This window comes from Stenella coeruleoalba, assembly GCF_951394435.1.
Source record: "Stenella coeruleoalba genome assembly, chromosome: X".
Classification (NCBI taxonomy): domain Eukaryota; kingdom Metazoa; phylum Chordata; class Mammalia; order Artiodactyla; family Delphinidae; genus Stenella; species Stenella coeruleoalba.
Genome location: NC_137152.1, coordinates 26,673,192 through 26,696,910, shown reverse-complemented (window position 1 = coordinate 26,696,910; position 23,719 = coordinate 26,673,192). Strand labels below are relative to the sequence as shown.

The 23,719-nt window shown below is 36.4% G+C and overlaps 1 protein-coding gene across 1 annotated transcript in view; it reads left to right on the top strand.

The window, feature by feature from the left end:
• CFAP47 (cilia and flagella associated protein 47) overlaps positions 1-23,719 on the top strand; it is a 281,902-nt gene that overhangs the window by 244,323 nt on the left and 13,860 nt on the right. The window contains 2 exon segments of the mRNA XM_079910450.1: positions 7,879-7,973; positions 13,613-13,772. Coding sequence (XP_079766576.1) covers positions 7,879-7,973; positions 13,613-13,772 — 255 coding nt within the window.

Here is a 23,719-nt window from a genome sequence, read left to right as displayed (position 1 = left end):
GTTTTCCCTTTAGAAGGTTTTAGAAACTTTTTTATCCCTGTACTCCATTATTTCCCATTGATGACTTTGGTGTGAAGCTTTTATCTTTACCACTGTCCTAAGTTCTTGTGGAGCTTTTCACTCTAGAAGCTTATGTCCTTCAGTTCTATAAAGTTTTCCTAAATTGCTTCCTTGAAAAACTCCTTCCCATTATTTTCTTATTTCTTTCTCTGACTCATATTGGTTAGATTTTGTACCTCTTTGATTATATTATATATTTTAATTATCTTACATATTCTCCCTTATTATCCTTTTTCTCATCTTTTCATTTTATTTCCCAGGATATCTTTCTGAATTGACTATTTTATGTCTTAAAAAGTTATCTTGGTGATTTCAAACTGACAAGATTTTTGAACTTTTTTCTATTTCTTTACTTATAGACTTTTTTTTTAAATGAAAGCAACACTTTTTTTTTTTTTTTTTTTTTTTTTGTGGTACGTGGGCCTCTCACTGTTGTGGCCTCTCCCGTTGCGGAGCACAGGCTCCGGACGCGCAGGCTTAGCGGCCATGGCTCACAGGCCTAGCCGCTCCGCGGCATGTGGGATCTTCCCGACCGGGGCACGAACCCGTGTCCCCTGCATCGGCAGGCGGACTCTCAACCACTGCGCCACCAGGGAAGCCCGAAAGCAACACTTTTTATCTGTATGTTATAAATTATTTGAACTTCTGTTGACTACATTGTCTCAATTTTTGCTGAATCATTTTTCCTTTATTTCTGTCTCCCTCATGTTGAGGAGTTCCTTAAATGTCTGTTGATTCTTTCCTATTACGTTTTTTAGTGAGTCTCACAATGCTGACTTCAGCATCAACTATTACATCATTTCCTGACAATCTGGATGCCAATGAATGTTTTAATTTAGGGGGGGAACCAAAATATTAGTATGTGAGACTTTAATCTTGAGAAACAGTTTCTCCAGAAACTGTTTCTCTAATAACGTGTTGGGTAGAATGTAGCTTTATATAAATGAAATAGAGATATCTAAATGGTGTCATAATATGGCAAAACAGTGCTTTGTTTTTAAAGATATAACCAATCTATTATTTCAGTGATCTATCCCCAGTTGCCAGTTTGCAAATAGGCAGAACATCTTAGATGTGCTATTTCTTGTAGTGTGCCATAATATTGTCTTTTCCTAGGATTTCTCATGACAAGAGTTGGGGGTGACACAATGATGAACACTATCTACACATTTCTCCTATTCCACATGTCCTAACTTCCTGCCAAAGCATCTATTAATTCCACTGGTATAATAAAAGCACTTGTAAGATACATGAGTTTTTGCATCAGAAATTGGTTTCTTTCCAGGGACTTACACTCCCATAAACTTGTAAGATTCTTGAGTTTTCATTAAGGATTACAAACGTCTCCAAGGTAAGTTTCAAAAAGTATAGATTTTCAATTCTGGTTTCTGGTTCACTGTGTAAGAGGCTTGAAAGTTACTGCTCCATCCTTACAACAAGTACAAAAGCTAAACAAACTGAAAAATCAACAAATCTTTTTAGATCTATAAGAGAAGTGAGGTCACAGGGCAGATTCATGCTCCTGAAAATGGAAAGAGTCATGGGCAAATACAGAGAATCACAACTTGCTGGAATGGAAGTTACTTCAGGAATCAATGCCTGAGGACGGAAACCTGTATTGTAATTGATGAATTGCTGGAGGTTCAGCATGGACAAGTCTGAGAGAAAATCTCCATGGAGCCCCAGTCATTAGGGGCTCTGATAGTTTTGTGAATTTTACCTCCAGGAGCTTGACTTGATTCTCTCAGTGAATATAGGAGAAAGATCCCCTCATGTTTCTGGCAGGGGTGAGGAAAAGGAATAATTTTGAAATATGCCAGAACATTCTGTTCTGCTTAACAGGGTCTGCCCTCAGGAGAAACTATTTGACCAGGTCCTGCTAGGGTTTTATCAGACCCTCACTGATCTCAGGGAAGGGAAATATCCAACTCCAGCGTCCTGTAACCTTCTATGTGGGAGAAGAGAAATACCCAACTCAGCCCACTCTAGCCATTTAGTCCCAGATTGGTGGTGGTGGGGCACAGATTGAGAAGCACATGTAAAGTTCATGTGCTAAAGTCTAGAGACACAGGCTCACCTAAAGACTGAGATCTAATCATAGCATTATAGAATGTTTCCCCTCTCCCCACAACTTACTACCACATTACTAAAGGTCTGTTTTCAGCAGTTCCTTTTACCCAGTACATCATGTCTAAGGATCAAGAAAAAAGTACAAGACATACTAAAAGGTGAAAAACACAGTTTGAAGAGACAGAACTAGCATTGAAAACCAGATGCTGATATGGCAGAGGTGTTGGAATGATCACATTGGGAATTTAAAGAAACTATGATTAATATGCTTAGGACTCTAATGGATAAAGTAAGCAGCATGCAAGAACAGTTGGGCAATATAAGCAGAGATGAAAATTCTAAGAAAGATCCAGAAGAAGTGTTATAGATCAAAAAACACTGGAACAGAAATGAAGAGTCATTGATAGGAGTATTAGTAGATGGGACATGGCTGAGGAAAGAATCTATGAGCTTGAGGATATCTCAATAGATATCTCCAAAGAAAAGCAAGGATAGAAAAGACTGAGGAAAAAAAACAAAAAAAAAAAGACAGACTATCTACATACTGTGGGACAACTACAAAGTATGTAATATATGTATACTGGAAAGACCAGAGGGAGAAGAAAAAGAAAGTAACAAGAAATATTTGAAACATAATGACTGGAATTTCGTCCAAATTAAAGTCAGACACCAAACCATGGATCCAGTAAGCTCAGAGAATACCACACAGGATGAATGGCAAAACTACACCTAGGCATATCACTTTCAAACTGCAGAAAAATCAAAGATTAAAAAATCCTGAGAATGCATGCACCCCGATGTTCATTGCGGCACTATTTACAGTAGCCGGGACATGGAAACAACCTAAATATCCATTGACAGAGGAATATATAAAGAAGATGTGATACATATATACAATGGAATATTACTCAGCCATAAAAAGGAATGAATTAATGCCATTTGCAGCAACATGGATGGATCTAAAGATTGTCGTACAAAGTGAAGTAAGTAAGAAAGAGAAGGACAAATACCGTATAATATTTATGTGGAATCTAGAAAAATGGTACACATGAACTTGTTTGCAAGGCAGAAATAGAGTCACAGATGTAGAAAACAGACTTATAGTTATCAAGGGTGGAAGGGTGTTGGGATGAATTGGGAGATTGGGATTGACATATATACACTACTATATATAAAATAGATAACTAATGAGAACCTACCGTATAGCACAGGGAATTCTACTCAGTGCTCTGTGGTGACCTAGATGGAAAGGGAATATAAAAGAGTGGACATATGTATATGTATAACTGATTCACTTAGCTGTACAGCAGAAACTAACACAACATTGTAAAGCAACTATAATAAAAATTAATTTTAAAAAATCCTGAAGTAATTCAGAGGAAAAAACACCATACTATATTGAGGAGCAAAGATAAGAATTATATGTGACTTCTTCTCACAAACTATGCAAGCAAGAAAAGAATGGAGGGAAATATATAAAGTGTTGAGAGACAAAAAAACACCAATCTAGAATCCTGTACCTTGAGAAATTATCCTTCAAAAGTGAAGGAGAAATAAAGACTTTTTCAGAAAAACAAAAATTGAGGGGATTTGTTGCCAATAGACCTGCCTTGAAAGAAGTAGTAAAAGAAGTTCTTTAGTGAGAAAAAAAATGTTATAGGTGGGAAACTTAAGTCTATATAAAGAAAAGAGCACTGGAGACAAAATAAATAAAGGTAAAATAAGATTTTTTATTTTTCATATTCTTGATCTGACGTTTAAGTTTATTCAACATAATAACACAACGGTATTTATTTATATATATGTTTATGTATACTTGTATGTAAGTGAAATTAATGACAATAATGAAACAATGACAGTAATCAAACAATTATGCTATAAGTATCTTAAGGAAGGTAGGGAGGAATTAGGATTATTTTGTTATTAAAAAGGTCCTTGCAGATAAAGACAAATACTCTGTTTTCACTTGTATGTGGAATATAAAAAATAAATGAATATATTGGGTTGGCCAAAGAGTTCATTTGGGTTTTCCCATAACATCTTATGGGAAAACCCAAATGAACTCTTTGGCCAACCCAATATATAACAAAACAGGAACAGACTTACATATATAGAGAACAAACTAGTGGTTACCAGTGGGAAGGGGAAAGAGGTATAGGGGTATCTCATGTATGCAAGGCTGGTTCACATTCAAAACTCAATTAACCAGTTTTCTTATCAGTAAAAAAAGGACAATTGGTAGCTTCCTTGCATACTTGGCAAAGCGGAAAGCACTGTGCAAAGTAAAAGCACTAGAGGAATTGAAGATATATTTTAAATAAGCAAACTATAACTTAAACCAGTGAAATATATATTATAGATACAACCCCCAAATATCAGTTTTCTCTGTTAAGAACATTCCTTAGGAATTTATCCTAAGAAAACAAAGGAATATATAAAGATGTTCATTAGAGCATTACCAATGATGGTGAAATACTGGGAGTAACCTAAATGTCCAGCAATAGGGGATTGGGTAATTAGATTATACTATGAGTTTATTAAGGAATGCTGTACTTCTAAGAAAATTCATGATATCTTGTTTAAAAAAAGTGCAGATTACAAAATGTGGTTATATGGCCCCACTTTTGGGTTATGGAAATATATATGTGTATATGAAAAATTGTATGTAGACAAAACATAAACGGTAATGATTTCTGAGTGGGTAGAGTATAGATAATTTGGGGTGATTTTTTGTGTTCTTACAGTTTTCTTTATGAAGAACATACAACTTTTTTTATTAGAAAGAAAAAAAAATTAAGCCATCACATTAACAGGCTAAAGAAGAAAATATCACATGATCATATCAGTAGATGCAGAAAAACATTTTACAAAATCCATTACCCATATATACATTTAAAAAATTCAGTAAATGAGTGATGGAGGGGAACTTTCTCAACTTGACAGAAAATATCTATGAAAACCCCCCACAGCTAACGTCATTCTTAATAGTGAGAAACTTGAAGCTTTCTCACTAAGAACAGAAACCAGGCTAGGATATCCCCTCTCACCACTATTTCTCAACATTGTACTGGAAGACTTAGCTAACGCAATAAGACACAAAAAGGAATTGAAAGGTATACAGATTAGGAAGGAAGAACTAAAACTGCCTTTGTCTGTGGGTGACATGATTGTCTATAGAAAACCTGAGTAAATTAAAACAAAACTAGAACTAATAAGCTATTATAGTAAGGTTGCAGGATACAGGCTAATATACAAAAGTCAGTTGCTTTCCTGTATACAAGTAATGTAAAATGGAATTTAAAATTAAATACAAAATACCATTTATATTAGCACCCAACAAAAATGAAATACTTAGGTATAAATTGAACAAAATACTTAATAAGAGCTATATGAGGAGCACTACAAAGCTCTGATGAAGGATATCAAAGAAGAATTAAATAAATGGAGCAATATTCCATGTTAATGCATGGAAAGATTCAGTATTGTCAAGTTGGCAGTTCTTCCCAACTTTATCTAGAGATTCAATGCATTCCCAGTCAAAATCCCAGCAAGTTATTTTGTGGATATTGACAGACATATTGATTCAAAGTTTATATGAAAAGGGAAAAGACTCACAGTGGCCAACATGCTATTGAGCGAACAGAACAAAGTTAGAGGACAGACACTACCCAACTTCAAGAGTTACTACAAAGGTACAATAATCAGGAGAGTTTAGTATTGACAAAACTAGACAAATAGATCAATGGAACAGAAAAAAGAGCCCAGAAACAGGCCTGCATAAGTATAGTCAACTCATCTTTGACAAAGGAGTAGAGGCAGTACAATTTGGAATAGCCTTTTTAAAGAATGGTACTGAATAATTGGACATCCACAAGCAAAAACAATGAATCTAGACACAGACTTTATACCCTTCATAAAAATTAACTCAAAATGGATTGAAGACCGTAATGTAAAATGCAAAACTATAAAACTCATGGAAAATAACATAGGAAAACATCTCTAAAATGACCTTGGGTTTGGCAGTGACATTTTCGGTACAACAACAAAGGCAAGATCTATGAAAGAATAAGCTGGACCTAATTAATATTAAAAAATTATGCTCTGCCAAAGACAGTATTAAGATACCAAATGACAAGCTGCTGAATGGGAGAAAATATTTGCAAAAGACATATACAGAGAATTCAAAATGCAACAATAAGAAAAACCAATTAAAACATGGGTCAGAGATCTGAACATACACTTTACTAAAGGAGATATACTGATGGCAGATAAGCACATGAAAAAATGCTCCACATCATATGTTATCAAGAAAATGCAAATTAAAACAACAATAAGATACCACTATACACCTATTAGCATGGCCAGAATCCAGAACACTGACAATGCTAAATGCTGATGAGGATGTGAACAACAGGAGCTGATGTGAATGCAATTGCTAGTGAGATTGCATTGCTGATGGGATTGAAAGATAATATTGCTTCTTTGGAAGACAGTTGGGCATTTGGTGGTTTTTTCCAACACTAAACATACTCTTATAATACGATCCAGCAGATCACTCTCCTTGGTATTTACCTAAAAGAGTTGAAAACTCATATTCACACAAAAACCTGCATGTAAATTTTATGGCAGCTTTGTTCATAATTGCCAAAATTTGGAAGCAACCAAGATGTCCTTCCAAATCTTGTTTATCCAAGTAGGTGAATGGATAAACTGTGGTACATCCAGACAGTGGAATATTATTTAGCACTAAAAAGAAATGAGCTATCACATCATGAAAAGACATGGAAGAACCTTAAATGTACATTACTAAGTGAAAGAATCTAATCTCACAAGCCTACGTACTGTATCATTCCAACTATAACGTTTTGGAAGATGTAAAACTATGGAGGCAATAAAAAAGATCAGTAGCTTCCAAGGGTTGTGGGGAGAGAGAGACAAATAGACCACAGAGGATTTTGAGGGCAGTGAATCTCCTCTGTATGAAACTATAGTGGTGGATAGATGTCACTATACATTTGTTCAAACCTAGAGAATGTACACCATGAATGATCACTAATGTAAACAGTGGGCATTAGCTTATAATGATGTGTCATTGCAGGTTCCTGTGTAACGAATGTACCGCCGTGGTAGAGGATGTTGATAATGGAAGAGGCTGTGTGTGTGGCAGTGGTGAGGGGGTTATATGGGAAATCTCTGCTCAGTTCTGTGAATCTAAAATTGCTCTAAAAATCTATTAAAAATATAGGGGTTTCCAGCAGATAATATCTTCTCTAATGTATTTTTACATATGATTCCATTCCTAACCTTCCATGAATAGCCATTTTCTCCATAGAGCTTTTCTGTTTCATGTATAGAATGTTTTTTGATATGCCATCTATATATTTTCCCTATATTCCAATAATTTTTCCTTCTATATTTCTTTTCACTTCTGTACTTCTGCATTGGTGAAATTTTACTGTGGACATCATTTTAACTTTGTCTATTTTTTTCCTGAGATTAATATTTAGTATATTTTAGACTCTTATTGACTCAAGGGTACATTTTATATTTTACTTGTAATTAACTACCATTACAAAATGGGAACTTACAGATGTGATAAACCAAGATATTCCTGAAATGTTTTTAAACATAATTTTATTTTCTGGCTGGAAATACAAAAATAGGTAGAAAATTTAAATGTAAAGTAAAAATTATCTGTGAGCTTATGTCTATTAGTATTTTAACAGTGTATTTGCTTTCCTCTCACAGTGTTGCAAGCACCAGTGACATTTTCCAGCACTGATTTTATATTTGAAATCCCATTACATACTATGGATCCTAATAAAAGTGTCACAAAAACTCAGGTGTGTATAGAGAATTGTTGCAATTTACATTTTTTTTCTGATTATGGTTTTCAGTTTATTAAGGTGATTATTCTGAAGGATGTGTTTTAAGAATACTTTCATTGTCGAGAACTTGCATATATATATATGTATATATAGACCGTATTTCTCAGAAGTAATAATCAAAGTATACAAATGTATAAAGCCACTTATTTTATATATGTATATTTTAATAGGACTATTCAAAATATATTAAATTGAATGGTTATCCCTCTTTCTTTATACAAATGGAAGCTGTGATTAAAATTAACGTGAAATATGTTCCATACAGGTGAGGAAATGGGAGAGGCAATAATAAAAATTGAAAAAGTCCAGATATATAATACAGTCACTTCTATGATAATCTACTCTTTATTTCTTATCTTTCTGCCTCTCTTCTAATTATGAATCCATCTGGAAAGAAAAAAAAGAGAGACTTGCATAATAAAGAAGCTCAGGCATACATTGTAGAAATTTGTATTGGTAGTGCCCCTTTTTTTGTCTTTTATATCAGTTTTCCTGCATTCGTAAATACAGTCCCTTATATTGTAAGAGATACTTTGCTGATGTATAGTGTAATTAGAATAATGATCCTGAGCATGGGAAATTGTCTGAGATTATGTAGGTGGTCCCAGTCTAATCACATGAAGAGTTAAGAACAGAGAACTTTTCCTGACAGTGGTCAGAAGGATATGTGATGATAGAAGAGGGGTCAGAGAGATGTGATGTTGCTGGATTTGAAGATAGTGCAAGGAGGCCACCAGCTAAAGAATTTGTCTGAACTCTAGAAACTGAGACTGGCGAGGAAACAGATTCTTCTCTAGAACCTCCGGAAAGTATCACAGTTCTTTCTAACACCTTGGTTTTAGTCCAGTGATATCTGCATTGACCTTCTAATCTACAAGACTGTAATGAGATAAATTTGTTTTGTTTTAAACCACTAACTTTGTGGTAATTTGTTATGGCAGCAATAAAAATCCTAAAGTAAGCTATATCAGTATCACATTTAGAATAGGCTATAACTGTTAGAGAAAATTGAAATAAGAATTGGTTAAAATTGGTTGCTTCTGGGAAGCAGGACTGTTGATGAGGAGGAGCTGAGTGGGCCAACTTTTTTTTTTTTTGGGGGGGGGGTGGTATGCGGGCTTCTCACTGTTGTGGCCTCTCCCGCTGCGGAGCACAGGCTCCGGACGCGCAGGCTCAGCAGCCATGGCTCACGGGCCCAGCCACTCCACGGCATGTGGGATCTTCCCGGACCGGGGCACGAACCCGTGTCCCCTGCATCAGCAGGCGGACTCTCAACCACTGCGCCACCAGGGAAGCCCAGGCCAACTTTTTTGTAAGTGTATTTTAACTATTGGTGTAAGCTATGCACATGTATCATTTTGATGAAATTATAAAGAAAAATAACCATACTACACATGCTAAACTAATTAAACGATGTCTCTCCATAGATGACTGGAACAGTTCAATTCTTAGGATATAGAAAGTGGATAGTATGTTAGAGATCTTATACCATTTCCTCAATTTCAGAATGAGAAATATGAGGCATTCATATAACTGGTATGATACCATGCTCACCTTCTGTATTAAAAGATGTTTTCTTTATTAGGTGCAAATGAACTTCGTTATAAAGTACACAAATATTAGAGCTAAATAGGTGTCTCAGTACTTAGAGACATCTGGGAGTAAAATTGCCTCATTTTTTTATCTTGAATATTTTAAATCAATCATGCTTTAGAAAGAAAGTGTGTTATTTTGTTGTGGTGACAATTGCATGGATCATTCTACACACTTCCAATTTGGAAGAATAAAGTTTAAAAAAACCTGGTTGAAGCTTTTATTTTCATAGCGAGTTGCACTGGAAAGATGAGTTTGCACACAAGTCATGTACATAGCTCCCAGATTTATAGGAACATCATCACAAAGAGAGTGCAGGGACTTTCTGCATACACTTTACACAACTTTCCCCAATGTTAACACCTTATACAACCAGAGAACAATTTTTTAACACTAAGAAGTTAACATTAGTAAAATATTATTAACTAAACAACAGACTATTCACATTTCACCAGGTATTTACTAAGGTCCTTTTACTGTAATAGGGTCCAATCCAGGATACCATATTGCATTTAGTCTCTTCTAATGTATGACAGGTTCTCAATCTTACTAATTTTTTATGACCATGTTAATTTAAAAAAAATACTGGTCTGGCTTTTTTTTTTTTTCTAGAATGTTCTTTAATTTCAGTTTGTCTTATATTTTCCACCTTGACTAGGCTCAGTTCTTATTTTCCATGGACTTTGGGGAAGAATGTCACAGAGGTGAAATGTGCTTTTTGTCATATCATGTGAAGGGAGGACATGGTATCAGTATACATGCCAGGTTTCTCCACTGTGAAGTTGGAGAAACTATTTTTCCCTTTCCACACTCTATGCTTTGGAAGTGAGTCATCTATTTCAGCCCAGACTCAAGGGGTAGGGGACAAGCTCCATCTTCTGGAGGGGATATTTACATATATTATTTGGAATTTTTCTGTAAGAAAGGTTATTTCCTCTCTCCATTTATTTATTTAGTTAGTTAGTTACTTAATATATCGCTGTGACCTCACATATATTTATTCCATACTTTTAATCCAATGTTACATTTTTTATTTTGTTGCTAAAACTGTTCCAGCTTTGGCCATAAGGACCTCTTTTAGATTGGCCCTTTGATATACTCCCTTCTTTATGATTTTAAAGCATTCTCTTACTTCCTTTGCTACAAAATGGTCCAGGGTCACTTTTTTAACATCTTTATTAGAGTATAATTGCTTTACAATGGTGTGTTAGTTTCTACTGTATCACAAAGTGAATCAGCTATACATATACATATATCCCCATATCCCCTCCGTCTTGCGTCTCCCTCCCACCCTCCCTATCCCACCCCTCTAGGTTGTCACAAAGCACCGAGTTGATCTCCCTGTGCTATGTGGCTGCCTCCCACTAGCTATCTATTTTACATTTGATAGTGTATATAAGTCCATGCCACTCTCTCACTTTGGCCCAGCTTACACTTCGCCCTCCCCGTGTCAAGTTCATTCTCTATGTCTGCATCTTTATTCCTGTCCTGCCCCTAGGTTCTAAAAAACGTTTTTTTTTTCCCTTAGATTCCATATATATGTGTTAGCAGACAGTATTTGTTTTTCTCTTTCTCACTTACTTCACTCTGTGACAGACTCTGAGTCCATCCACCTCACTACAAATTACTCAGTTTCATTTCTTTTTATGGCTGAGTAATATTCCATTGTATATATGTGCCACATCTTCTTTATCCATTCATCTGTTAATGGACACTTAGATTGCTTCCATGTCCTGGCTATTGTAAATGGAGCTGCAGTGAACATTGTGGTACATGACTCTTTGAATTATGGTTTTCTCGCGCACCAGGAAACAAAGAGGGAAGAAGAAGTCTCTTGCCTCTTTGGCAGCTCCAGACTTTTTCCCGGACTCCCTCCCGGCTAGCCGTGGCGCACTAGCCCCCTTCAGGCAGTGTTCACGCAGCCAACCCCAGTCCTCTCCCTGGGATCTGACCTCTGAAGCCTGAGCCTCAGCTCCCAGTCCCCACCCATCCCGGCGAGTGAGCAGACAAGCCTCTCGGGCTGGTGAGTGCTGGTTGGCACCAATCCTCTGTGTGGGAATCTCTCTGCTTTGCCCTCTGCACCTCTGTTGCTGCACTCTCCTCCGTGGCTCTGAAGCATCCCCCCTCTGCCACCCGCAGTCTCCGCCCGTGAAGGGGCTTTCTAGCGTGTGGAAACTTTTCCTCCTTCACAGCTCCCTCCCACTGGTACAGGTCCCATCCCTATTGTTTTGTCTCTGTTTTCTCTTTTTTCTTTTGCCCTACCCAGGTACGTGGGGAGTTTCTTGCCTTTTGGGAAGTATGAGGTCTTCTGCGCACGTTTAGTATGTGTTCTGTAGGAGTTGTTCCGCATGTAAATGTATTTTGGATGTATTTGTGGAGAAGATGGTGATCTCTCTGTCTTATCCCTCTGCCATCTTGAAGGTCTCCCTCCCAGGGTCACTTTTATTTTAGTTGTTCCAGCTCTTGAGTCAACATTTTCTCGAAGAAACCTCATTATCTTTTACAGGAGAATGGTATTTAGAAACCAAGATCTGTACACTAGGTGTGCTTGCTGCTACCGTGGTGTCACGTGTTCTAGGCCCTTTTGGCCTAGAAAGGAAGTATTTGTATGTGTACTAATCCATGAGTACACATATATTGGAAATTATCTATCTGTCTATCTGCCTGTCTATCATCTATTTATATGTCTTTTCCTGTTTGTTTATCTAAACATGAATTCAAACTGATAACTCTGACTGTAATCCAGCACCACAAGGTTCATTTCAGTCTTTCTCCCTTGTCATTTTTAACTCTGACAGTGAGAAATCTGACTCTCTTGTTTATAATATATTTACTTATTTTTTAACTCTGGTGGACTTAGTAAAGAAGTTTCAGAATTTTTAACCTGTACCCTTTTAGAATTCTTAACATATTTTCCAACTAGGGTACAGTGTTTACAAAGAGTATCTTTTTGTCTTTAGCTTTATAGTTTCCAGTCAAAACACAGTTTTCCAGAATTAGTTAGGACACTCCTTACCACCCACACTACCTTTGGTGAGGTTATTTCCTACATTTGTGATATAACTTGTCACAGTCTACAGTCCATGCTGGGATCCCCAGCATCTTGGTTGATTGTTTTTAATTTACATACCTTTAAGTTCACTCTTTGCAGTATACAGTTGTATGAGTTTTTAAAAATGTATAGAATAATTTATTTACTACTTCAGTGCCATACAGAACAGTTTCATTACACTAAAAATTCTCTGTATAACCCCTTAGCAACCACCTACTTCTCTTTCCACTGACACTTGGCAGCAATTGATTTTTTTTTTCCACCCACAAAATTGTGCATTTCCAGAATGACAGGTAATTTAATTATACAGTATGTAGAAATTTGGGTCTGGCATCTTTCACTTAACAAAATATATTTAATCTTCACTTATGTTTTTGCATGAATTAATATTTTACTTATTTTGTCACTGAATTTTATCCCATTGTATGGATGTACCACAGTTTGTTTATACATTCATTTGTTGATGGAAATCTTGTTTGTTTCTACTTCCATTGGTTGGTGATTATGAACAAAGCTATTATAAACATTCACATACAGATTTTTGTGTGAACATAAATTTTCAATTTACTTAAGAAAATACCTAAGAGTAGGATTACTGGGTCACTTGGTAGACATATGTTTAACATTATAAGAAGCTGTCAAACTGTCTTCCAAAGTGACTGTACCAATTTGCATTCTCACCATCATGAATGAAGGTTCTTGTTACTCTGTGTCCTTGCTAACTAGCATAGCTCCTTTGAGTACTTTTCATAGTTGTTGACAGGCTGTGAACATATTTGCATACCCCTTTGTTTGCCTAACATCACTTTTAAAACATTTTATCTATGATTACCACATTTAATTGCTTGACTTTGTGCCTAGGACTATCAAGTTGCTACAGCAATACAAACTAAATTTTATATTGCATATTATAATCTTTATAAATCTCTTATTTTTTATGTGTGAACAGGATCTTGTTTTACATAATACTTCAAAAAAAGATTTAGAGTGGAATTTGGATACTAGTAATACTGGTAAACTTTTCGAAGATGGCATATTCAAATTTAGCATACTCAGTGGGACTCTGCGACCAATTGAAGAGTGTAATGTTTCTATAAATTTCTGTCCAGGTAGGTACTTTTTTCTGTATTTGTTGTTGTTTCTGTATCAGTTTATCCTTCACATATTTTATTTTATCAAGTATATAAAAGTTTAGATTATTTGTTATATGTTCTTAAAACAGTTTTAAGAAATTTCTTACTAAAATTTTGTGGTAGCTGTTATTATAAATGACACCCAATGATCCTTACCTCCTGGTATTCATGCTGTTATGTAGTCCCCTCCCACATCAAGTAGAGCTAATATATGACCCATGGGATATTATGGATGTGATGGTGTGTGACTTCTAAGGCTAGATCAGAAAAGGCACTGCAACATATCTGACTTTTCCTCTTGGATTGCTTGCTTTTTAATAATTGGTATGGCAAATTTTCTTTCACTAAACATATATTTCAAAACTTTTTGGCAATTCTTATACATTTACTTTTCTAAATGAACTGTAGGTTATTTTTTCCAGTTTCTAGAAAATGGCATATAATTGAGTTTTTTCACTGCAAAGAATAACATGCTTTTACAGTAATTAAGGTGTCATTTTATATGCATCATTATGTAAAGAACAAGAATATCTTTTCCCCACTAAATTATCTTGGTACCTTGTTGAAATGCAGTTGACCGTAAACAGAGTTGTTTATTTCTGTTAACCTGGTCTTAGAGAATGGCCTGTGAAGTATTCCCTCCATTTCTGTTTTTGTGAAGATTGATATTAATTCTTCATGAAATGTTTGGTACATTTCACCAATGAAGTTGTTTGGGTTTTGGCTGTTCTAAGTGGGAAGTCTTTTGATTCCTTCTTCAATCCCTTTCTATAAGTCTATTCAGATTTTATATTTCTTCTTGGGTCAGTTTAAGTAATTTGTGTCTTTCTAGAAATTTGCACATTTCTTCTAGGTTATCTAATTTGTTTGTATACAGCTGTACATTGTATTTCCTTATAATCCTTCTATTAAATTTCTGTAAAGTTAGTATTTATTTTACCTTTTTTATATTCATGACTTTGGTAATTTGAATCTTCTCTCTTTTTTTTTCCTTGGTCATTCTTGCTAACGGTTTTAAAAATTTGATAATGTTTTCAAAGACCAACTTTTGATTTCCTTAATTTTTTCCTATACTTTAATTTCTGTTCTAATATTTATTATTTTCTCTATTCTACTTTGTTTGGCTATAATTTTTTTCCCCTTGTCTCTTATGGTGCAAGGTGTTAGGTATTGATTTAAAATATCTTTTAGATGGAGGCATTTATAGCTATAAATTTCACTCTGAGCACTGCTTTAGGTGCATCCCATAAATTTTGATATGTTTTGTTTTCCTTTTAATCTACAATTATATTTAAAAATTTACTTTGCCATTTCTTTTTTTTTGTTTGTTTTCTTCACTCTGACGTTTGCTGGTCAACAGTGTGTCCTCAATGGTATTATTCTGAGAACCCACAACTACTGAGCAAGGGGCTTGGGAGCAAGGGAGAAAACATCGTACAGTGTATTCAGTTCTGTTCTCTCCATCTGGAGCTAGCCTACAGGTTGATTATATTTTAATACTTTTTACATAATATTAGAATGGCACACATTGTCATCATTTTGATGGGAAGATTCACTAATCTGGCAGCTATTGTGTTTACTCCTTGTATTTTTCCCTTTTAGTTCTATTCTTTTCAGCTACAAAGATGAAGTGTTTAATACTAAATGTGGGGGAAACATAATCATTTTTGATCTATTTCTTCCTCCCACCCATTGCTTTCCTTTCAAAAATATTTTTGTATTTTCTTTTGCTTCTATTTTCATGACAATATATTGTATCTAAGCTCTTCCTGCTGTCTTACATTGTTTGTCCTTAAATCATCTGAGATTTGCTCCCAAGAGCAAATTTATTTATTTTATGGCATTTGCTTCCAATAGCAATTTGTTACATTTATCCATTCCATTGTTAAGCAGTTCTTATTAATAAGAGATTCTTTTTTTTTTTTTTTTTTTTTTTTGCGGTACGCAGGCCTCTCACTGTTGTGGCCTCTCCCATTGTGGAGCACAGGCTCTGGACGCGCAAGCTCAGCGGCCATGGCTCATGGGCCGAGCCGCTCCGCAGCATGTGGGATCTTCCTGGACCGGGGCACGAACCCGTGTCCCCTGCATCGGAAGGCAGACTCTCAACCACTGCACCACCAGGGAAGACCAGTGAGAGATTCTTAAACTTAATGTTTTGAAGGATGTAGGGATCCTCTCACAATTCAGACTATCTTAAATGTAAAAGTTAATTTATTTGACTCATCTAATGCAAAAACCTAGGAATAGATTTCCTGTCTTTAGGCATGGCTGGAACCAGGTGCTCTAAAGATTACCTGGTTTCTTTCTTATTTTTCAAATCTGCTAAATCATTATCAGAGTCATGTGGTCATTTAAAATAGGCTTCCATTCTCTCATGTGTAGATCTGTTGAAAAAGAGATTGCTTCATTCTCACCAGTTTTAACAAAGGTATTGGGCCTGGTTACATTGGTCCAGTGGGTGATATGCCAAGCAATAGGTATCATTTGAATTGCTGGACCTCACTCAAATATCCACTACAAAAGCTTCATCCTTCAGATTGTTGTAACTTTTCTCATTGAAGATGTAGGCTTTCCAGCAGTTATCCAATAATTCTAGATAGGCTTTCTTTAAGTCCACAAGTAGATGGAAGCTGCATCAGCAAAGGCTTGATTATACTATAATATACAATACACATAGTATATTATATACTATAATATACTGTACTATAATATTTGAGGAATAACATGTGCACATTATAATCTGCTTTTGCCTTATGCTCTTATATTTTTGCATTTAATATATCATAAATGTCTTTATAATATTAATGATAATTGTAAGCTATTTTTTAATTGGTAAAAATGGCTGACTACCTTGTTTCATCATGATGTATTCTATGGGAGTCCGAACACTCTCTGGATTCAGACTTTTGAGAGTCAAATTTCAGAGTCAAACAAATCTGTTTGAGAGTCAAACAAATTTCTGTTTGTTAAGCTCCCTAAATACCTGTCATCAGAAAAATGGACACAAAATTATTGGAATTAAATCACTAATTGAGATGGTGACTGAAAAGGATCAACGTGGTGTGTATAATTTTCTGGCTTAGATTTTATGCCATGCTTCCCAATGACCATTCATCTACTTTGCATACATGAATTTTTCATAGTTTCCACTTTATAACCAGTATAGATATCTAAGGTACAAATCTGAATCAGATCAAAAAGTTTATAATTCTAGAAAAATGTTCATGGTTGAGTAATGTATACTTATGCTGTTCTTTGTGATCATCTGTCTTTGCAGTGTATTCTGTTTTGATTTTTATTGGATTTTTTAACACCTTTATTGGAGTATAATTCCTTTACAGTGGTGTGTTAGTTTCTGCTTTATAACAAAGTGAATCAGTTATGCATACACATATGTTCCCATATCTCTTCCCTGTTGCATCTCCCTCCCTCCCACCCTCCCTATCCCACCCCTCTAGGTGGTCACAAAGAACCGAGCTGATCTCCCTGTGCTCTGTGGCTGCTTCCCACTAGCTATCTGTTTTACATTTGGTAGTGTATATATGTCCATGCCACTCTCTCACTTTGTCACAGCTTACCCTTCCCCCACCCCATATCCTAAAGTCCATTCTCTAGTAGGTTGGTGTCTTTATTCCCGTTTTGCCCCAGGTTCTTCATGAACTTTTTTTTTTTTCTTAGATTCCATATATATATGTTAGCATACGGTATTTGTTTTTCTCTTTCTGACTTACTTCACTCTGTATGACAGACTCTAGGTCCATCCACCTCTCTACAAATAACTCAATTTAGTTTCTTTTTCTGGCTGAGTAATATTCCATTGTATGTATGTGTCACATCTTCTTTATGCATTCATCTATCAATGGATACTTAGGTTGATTCCATGTCCTGTTTATTGTAAATAGAGCTGTAATGAACACTGTGGTACATGACTCTTTTTGAATTATGGTTTTCTCAGTGTATATGCCCAGTAGTGGGATTGCTGGGTCGTATGGTAGTTCTATTTGTAGTTTTTTGAGGAACCTCCATTCTGTTCTCCATAGTGGCTGTATCAATTTACATTCCCACCAACAGTGCAAGAGGGTTCCCTTTTCTCCACACCCTCTCCAGCATTTATTGTTTCTAGATTTTTTGATAATGGCCATTCTGACTGGTGTGAGATGATATCTCATTGTAGTTTTGATTTGCATTTCTCTAATGATTAATGATGTTGAGCATTCTTTCATGTGTTTGTTGGCAATCTGTATATCTTCTTTGGAGAAATGTCTGTTTAGCTCTTCTGCCCATTTTTGGATTGGGTTGTTTGTTTTTTTGATATTGACCAGCATGAGCTGATTGTAAGTTTTGGAGATTAACCCTTTCTCAGTTGCTTCATTTGCAAATATGTTCTCCCATTCTGAGGGTTGTCTTTTGGTCTTATTTATGTTTTCCTTTGCTGTGCAAAAGCTTTGAAGTTTCATTAGGTCCCATTTGTTTATTTTTGTTTTTATTTCCATTTCTCTAGGAGGCAGGTCAAAAAGGATCTTGTTGTGATTTATGCCATAGAGTATTCTGCCTATGTTTTCCTCTAAGAGTTTGATAGTGTCTTACCTTACATTTAGATCTTCAATCCATTTTGAGTTTATTTTTGTGTATGGTGTTAGGGAGTGTTCTAATTTCATTCTTTTACATTTGCTGTCCAGTTTTCCCAGCAAGTTATTGAAGAGGCTGTCTTTTCTCCACTGTATATTCTTGCCTCCTTCATAAAAGATAAGGTGACCATATGTGCATGGGTTTATCTCTGGGCTTTCTAACCTGTTCCATTGATCTATATTTATGTTTTTGTGCCAGTACCATACTATCTTGATTACTGTAGCTTTGTAGTATACTCTGAAGTCCAGGAGCCTGATTCCTGAAGCTCCCTTTTTCGTTCTGAAGATTGCTGTGGCTATTCGGGGACTTTTGTGTTTCCATACAAATTGTGAATTTTTTTGTTCTAGTTCTGTGAAAAATGCCAGTGGTAGTTTGATAGGGGTTGCATTGAATCTGTAGATTGCTTTGGATAGTAGAGTCATTTTCACAATGTTGATTCTTCCAATCCAAAAACATGGTGTATCTCTCCATCTATTTGTATCATCTTTAATTTCTTTCATCAGTGTCTTATAATTTTCTGCATACAGGTCTTTTGTCTTCTTACGTAGGTTTATTCCTAGATATTTTATTCTTTTTGTTGCAGTGGTAAATGGGAGTGTTTTCTTGATTTCACTTTCAGATTTTTCATCATTAGTGTATAGGAATGCCAGAGAATTCTGTGCATTAATTTTGTATCCTGCTACTTTTCCAAATTCATTGATTAGCTGTAGTAGTTTTCTGGTAGCATCTTTAGGATTCTCTATGTATAGTATCATGTCATCTGCAAACAGTGACAGCTTTACTTCTTCTTTTCCAGTTTGGATTCCTTTTATTTCCTTTTCTTCTCTGATCGCTGTGGTGAAAACTTCCAAGACTGTGTTGAATAACAGTGGTGAAAGTGGGCAACCTTGTCTTGTTCCTGATCTTAGTGGAAATGGTTTCAGTTTTTCACCATTGAGGACGATGTTGGTTGTGCGTTTGTCATATATGGCCTTTATTATGTTGAGGAGAGTTCCCTCTGTGCCTACTTTCTGCTGGGTTCTTTTCATAAATGGGTGTTGAATTTTGTCAAAAGCTTTCTCTGCATCTATTGAGATGATCATTGGGTTTTTCTCCTTCAGTTTGTTAATATGGTGTGTCACACTGATTGATTTGCATATATTGCAGAATCCTTGCATTCCTGGAATAAACCCCACTTGATCATGGTGTATGATCCTTTTAATGTGCTGTTGGATTCTGTTTGCTAGTATTTTGTTGAGGATTTCTGCATCTATGTTCATCAGTGATATTGGCCTGCAGTTTTCTTTCTTTGTGACATCTTTGCTTTTGGTAGCAGGGTGATGGTGGCCTCGTAGAATGAGTTTGGGAGTATTCCTCCCTCTGCTATATTTTGGAAGAGTCTGAGAAGGATAGGTGTTAGCTCTTCTCTAAATGTTTGATAGAATTCTCCTGTGAAGCCATCTGGTCCTGGGCTTTTGTTTGTTGGAAGATTTTTAATCAGTTTCAGTTTCAGTGCTTGTGATTGGTCTGTTCATATTTTCTATGTCTTCCTGGTTCATTCTCCCCACGTTGTGCATTTCGAAGAATTTGTCCATTTCTTCCAGGTTGTCCATTTTATTGGCATAGAGTGGTTTGTAGTAATCTCTCATGATCCTTTTAATTTCTGCAGTGTTGGTTGTTACTTTTTCATTTCTAATTCTATTGATTTGAGTCTTCTCCCTTTTTTTCTTGATAAGTCTGGCTAATGGTTTATCAATTTTGTTTATCTTCTCAAAGAACCACCTTTTAGTTTTATTGATCTTTGCTATCGTTTCCTTCATTTCTTTTTCATTTATTTCTGATCTGATCTTTATGATTTCTTTACTTCTGCTAACTTTGGGTTTTTTTTTTTTTTTTCTTCTTTCTCTAATGGCTTTAGGTGCAAGGTTAGGTTGTTCATTTGAGATGTTTCCTGTTTCTTAATGTAGGATTGTATTGCTATAAACTTCCCTCTTAGAATTGCTTTTGCTGCATCCCATAGGTTTTGGGTCATCATGTCTCCATTGTCACTTGTTTCTAGGTATTTTTTTATTTCCTCTTTGATTTCTTCAGTGATCACTTCGCTATTAAGTAGTGTATTGTTTAGCCTCCATGTGTTTTTATTTTTTACAGATCTCTTCCTATAATTGATATCTACTCTCATAGCGTTGTGGTCGGAGAAGATACTTGATTTGATATCAGTTTTCTTAAATTTACCAAGGCTTGATTTGTGACCCAAGATATGATCTATCCTGGAGAATCTTCCATGAGCACTTGAGAAGAATGTGTATTCTGTTGTTTTTGGATGGAATGTCCTATAAATATCAATTAAGTCCATCTTGTTTAATGTATCATTTAAAGCTTGTGTTTCCTTATTTATTTTCATTTTGGATGATCTGTCCATTGGTGAAAGTAGAGTGTTAAAGTACCCTACTATGATTGTGTTACTGTCGCTTTCCCCTTTTATGGCTGTTAGTGTTTGCCTTATGTACTGAGGTGCTCCTATGTTGGGTGCATAAATATTTACAATTGTTATATCTTCTTTTTCGATTGATCCCTTGATCATTATGTAGTGTCCATGTCTCTTGTAATAGTCTTTCTTTTAAAGTCTATTTTGTCTGATATGAGAATTGCTACTCCAGCTTTCTTTTGATTTCCATTTGCATGGAATATCTTTTTCCTTCTGGTCACTTTTAGTCAGTTTGTGTTCCTGGGTCTGAAGTGGGTGTCTTGTAGACAGCATATATATGGGTCTTGTTTTTGTATCCATTCAGCAAGCTTGTGTCTTTTGGTGGGATCATTTAATCCATTTACATTTAAAGTAATTATTGATATGTATGTTCCTATTCCCATTTTCTTAATTGTTTTGGGTTTGTTATTGTAAGTCTTTTCCTTCTCTTGTGTTCCCTGCCTAGAAAAGTTCCTTGAGCATTTGTGTTGTAAAGCTGGTTTGGTGGTGCTGAACTCTCTCAGCTTTTGCTTGTCTGTAAAGGTTTTAAGTTCTCCATCTAATCTGAATGAGATCCTTGCTGGGTAGAGTAATCTTGGTTGCAGGTTATTCTCCTTCATCACTTTAAATATGTCCTGCCAGTCCCGTCTGGCTTGCAGAGTTTTTGCTGAAAGATTAGCTGTTAACCTTATGGGGATTCCCTTGTGTGTTATTTGTTGTTTTTCCCTTGCTGCTTTTAATATGTTTTCTTTGTATTTAATTTTTGATAGTTTGATTACTATGTGTCTTGGCATGTTTCTCCTTGGATTTATCCTATATGGGATTCTCTGTGCTTCCTGGACTTGATTAACTACTTCCTTTCCCATATTAGGGATGTTTTCAACTATAATCTCTTCAAATATTTTCTCAGTCTCTTTCTTTTTCTCTTCTTCTTCTGGGACCCCTTTAATTCGAATGTTGGTGTGTTTAGTGTTGTCCCAGAGGTCTCTCAGACTGTCCTCAGTTCTTTTCATTCTTTTTTGTTTATTCTGCTCTGCAATAGTTATTTTCACTATTTTATCTTCCAGGTCACTTATCCGTTCTTCTGCCTCAGTTATTCTGCTATTTATTCCTTCTAGAGAACGTTTAATTTCATTTTTTATGTTATTCATCATTGTTTGTTTGCTCTTTAGTTCTTCTAGGTCCTTGTTAAATGTTTTTGTATTTTCTCTATTTCCAAGATTTTGGATCATCTTTTCTATCATTATCTGAATTCTTTTTCAGGTAGACTGCCTATTTCCTCTTCATTTATTAGGTCTGGTGGGTTTTTACCTTGCTCCTTCATCTGCTGTGTGTTTTTCTGTCTCTCATTTTGCTTTACTTACTGTGTTTGGTGTCTCCTTTTCACAGGCTGCAGGTTCATAGTTCCCGTTGTTTTTGGTGTCTGTCCCCAGTGGCTAAGGTTGGGTCACTGGGTTGTGTAGGTTTCCTGGTGAAGGGGATTAGTGCCTGTGTTCTGGTGGATGAGGCTGGGTCTTGTCTTTCTGGTGGGCAGGTCCACTTCTGGTGGTGTGTTTTAGGGTGTCTGTGGCATTATTATTTTAGGCAGCCTCTGTGCTAATGGATGGGGCTGTGTTCCTGTGTTGCTAGTTGTTTGGCATAGGGTGTCCAGCACTGTAGCTTGCTGGTCGTTGCGTGTAGCTGGGTCTTGACATTAAGATGGAGATCTCTGGGAGATTTTTGCCATTTGATATTACGTGGAGCTGGGAGGTCTCTTGTGGACCAGTGTCCTGAAGTTGGCTCTCCCATCTCAGAGGCACAGCACTGACTCCTGGCTGGAGCACCAAGAGCCTTTCATCCACACAGCTCAGAATAAGAGGGAGAAAAAATAGAAAGAATGAAAGAAAGAGAATAAAATAAAATAAAGTAAAATAAAATAAAGTGTTTAAAATAAAAAATAATTATTAAGAAAACAATTTTTTAAAGTAAAAAAGAAAGAAAAATGGATGGACAAAACTCTAGGACAAATGTTGAAAGCAAAGCTATACTGACAAAATCACACAGAAGAATACAGATACACACTCACAAAAAGAGAAAAAGGGGAAAAAATAATATACCTTTGCTCCCAAATTGCACCTTCTCAATTTGGAATGATTCGTTGTCTATTCACGTAATCCGCAGATGCAGGGTACATCAAGTTGACTGTGGAGTTTTAATCTGCTGCTCCTGAGGCTGCTGGGAGAGATTTCCCTTTCTCTTCTTTGTTTGCACAGCACCGGGGGTTCAGCTTTGGATTTGGACCCGTCTCTGCGTGTAGGTTGCCTGAGGGCGTCTGTTCTTCACTCAGACAGGATAGGGTTAAAGGAGCAGCTGATTCGGGGGCTTTGGCTCACTCAGGCCTGCAGGAGGTAGGGCTACAGATGTGGGGCGAACCTGCAGTGGCAGAGGGCAGCATGATGTTGCACCAGCCTGAGGCAGGCAGTGCGTTCTCCCGGGGAAGTTGTCCCTGGATCACGGGACCCTGGCAGTGGCCGGGTGCACAGGCTCCCAGGACGGGAGGTGTGGAGAGTGACCTGTGTTTGCTCACAGGCTTCTTGGTGGCTCCAGCAGCAGTCTTAGTGTCTCTTGCCTGTCTCTGGGGTCCACGCTGATAGCCGCAGCTCGTGCCTGTCTCTGGAGCTCCTTTAAGCAGTGGTCTTAATCCCCTTCCTCGCGCACCAGGAAAGAAAGAGGGAAGAAAAAGTCTCTGGCCTCTTCGTCAGCTCCAGACATTTTCCCCGACTCCCTCCTGGCTAGCTGTGGTGCACTAGCCCCTTCAGGCTGTGTTCACGCAGCCAATCCCAGTACTTTCCCTGCGATCTGACCGAAG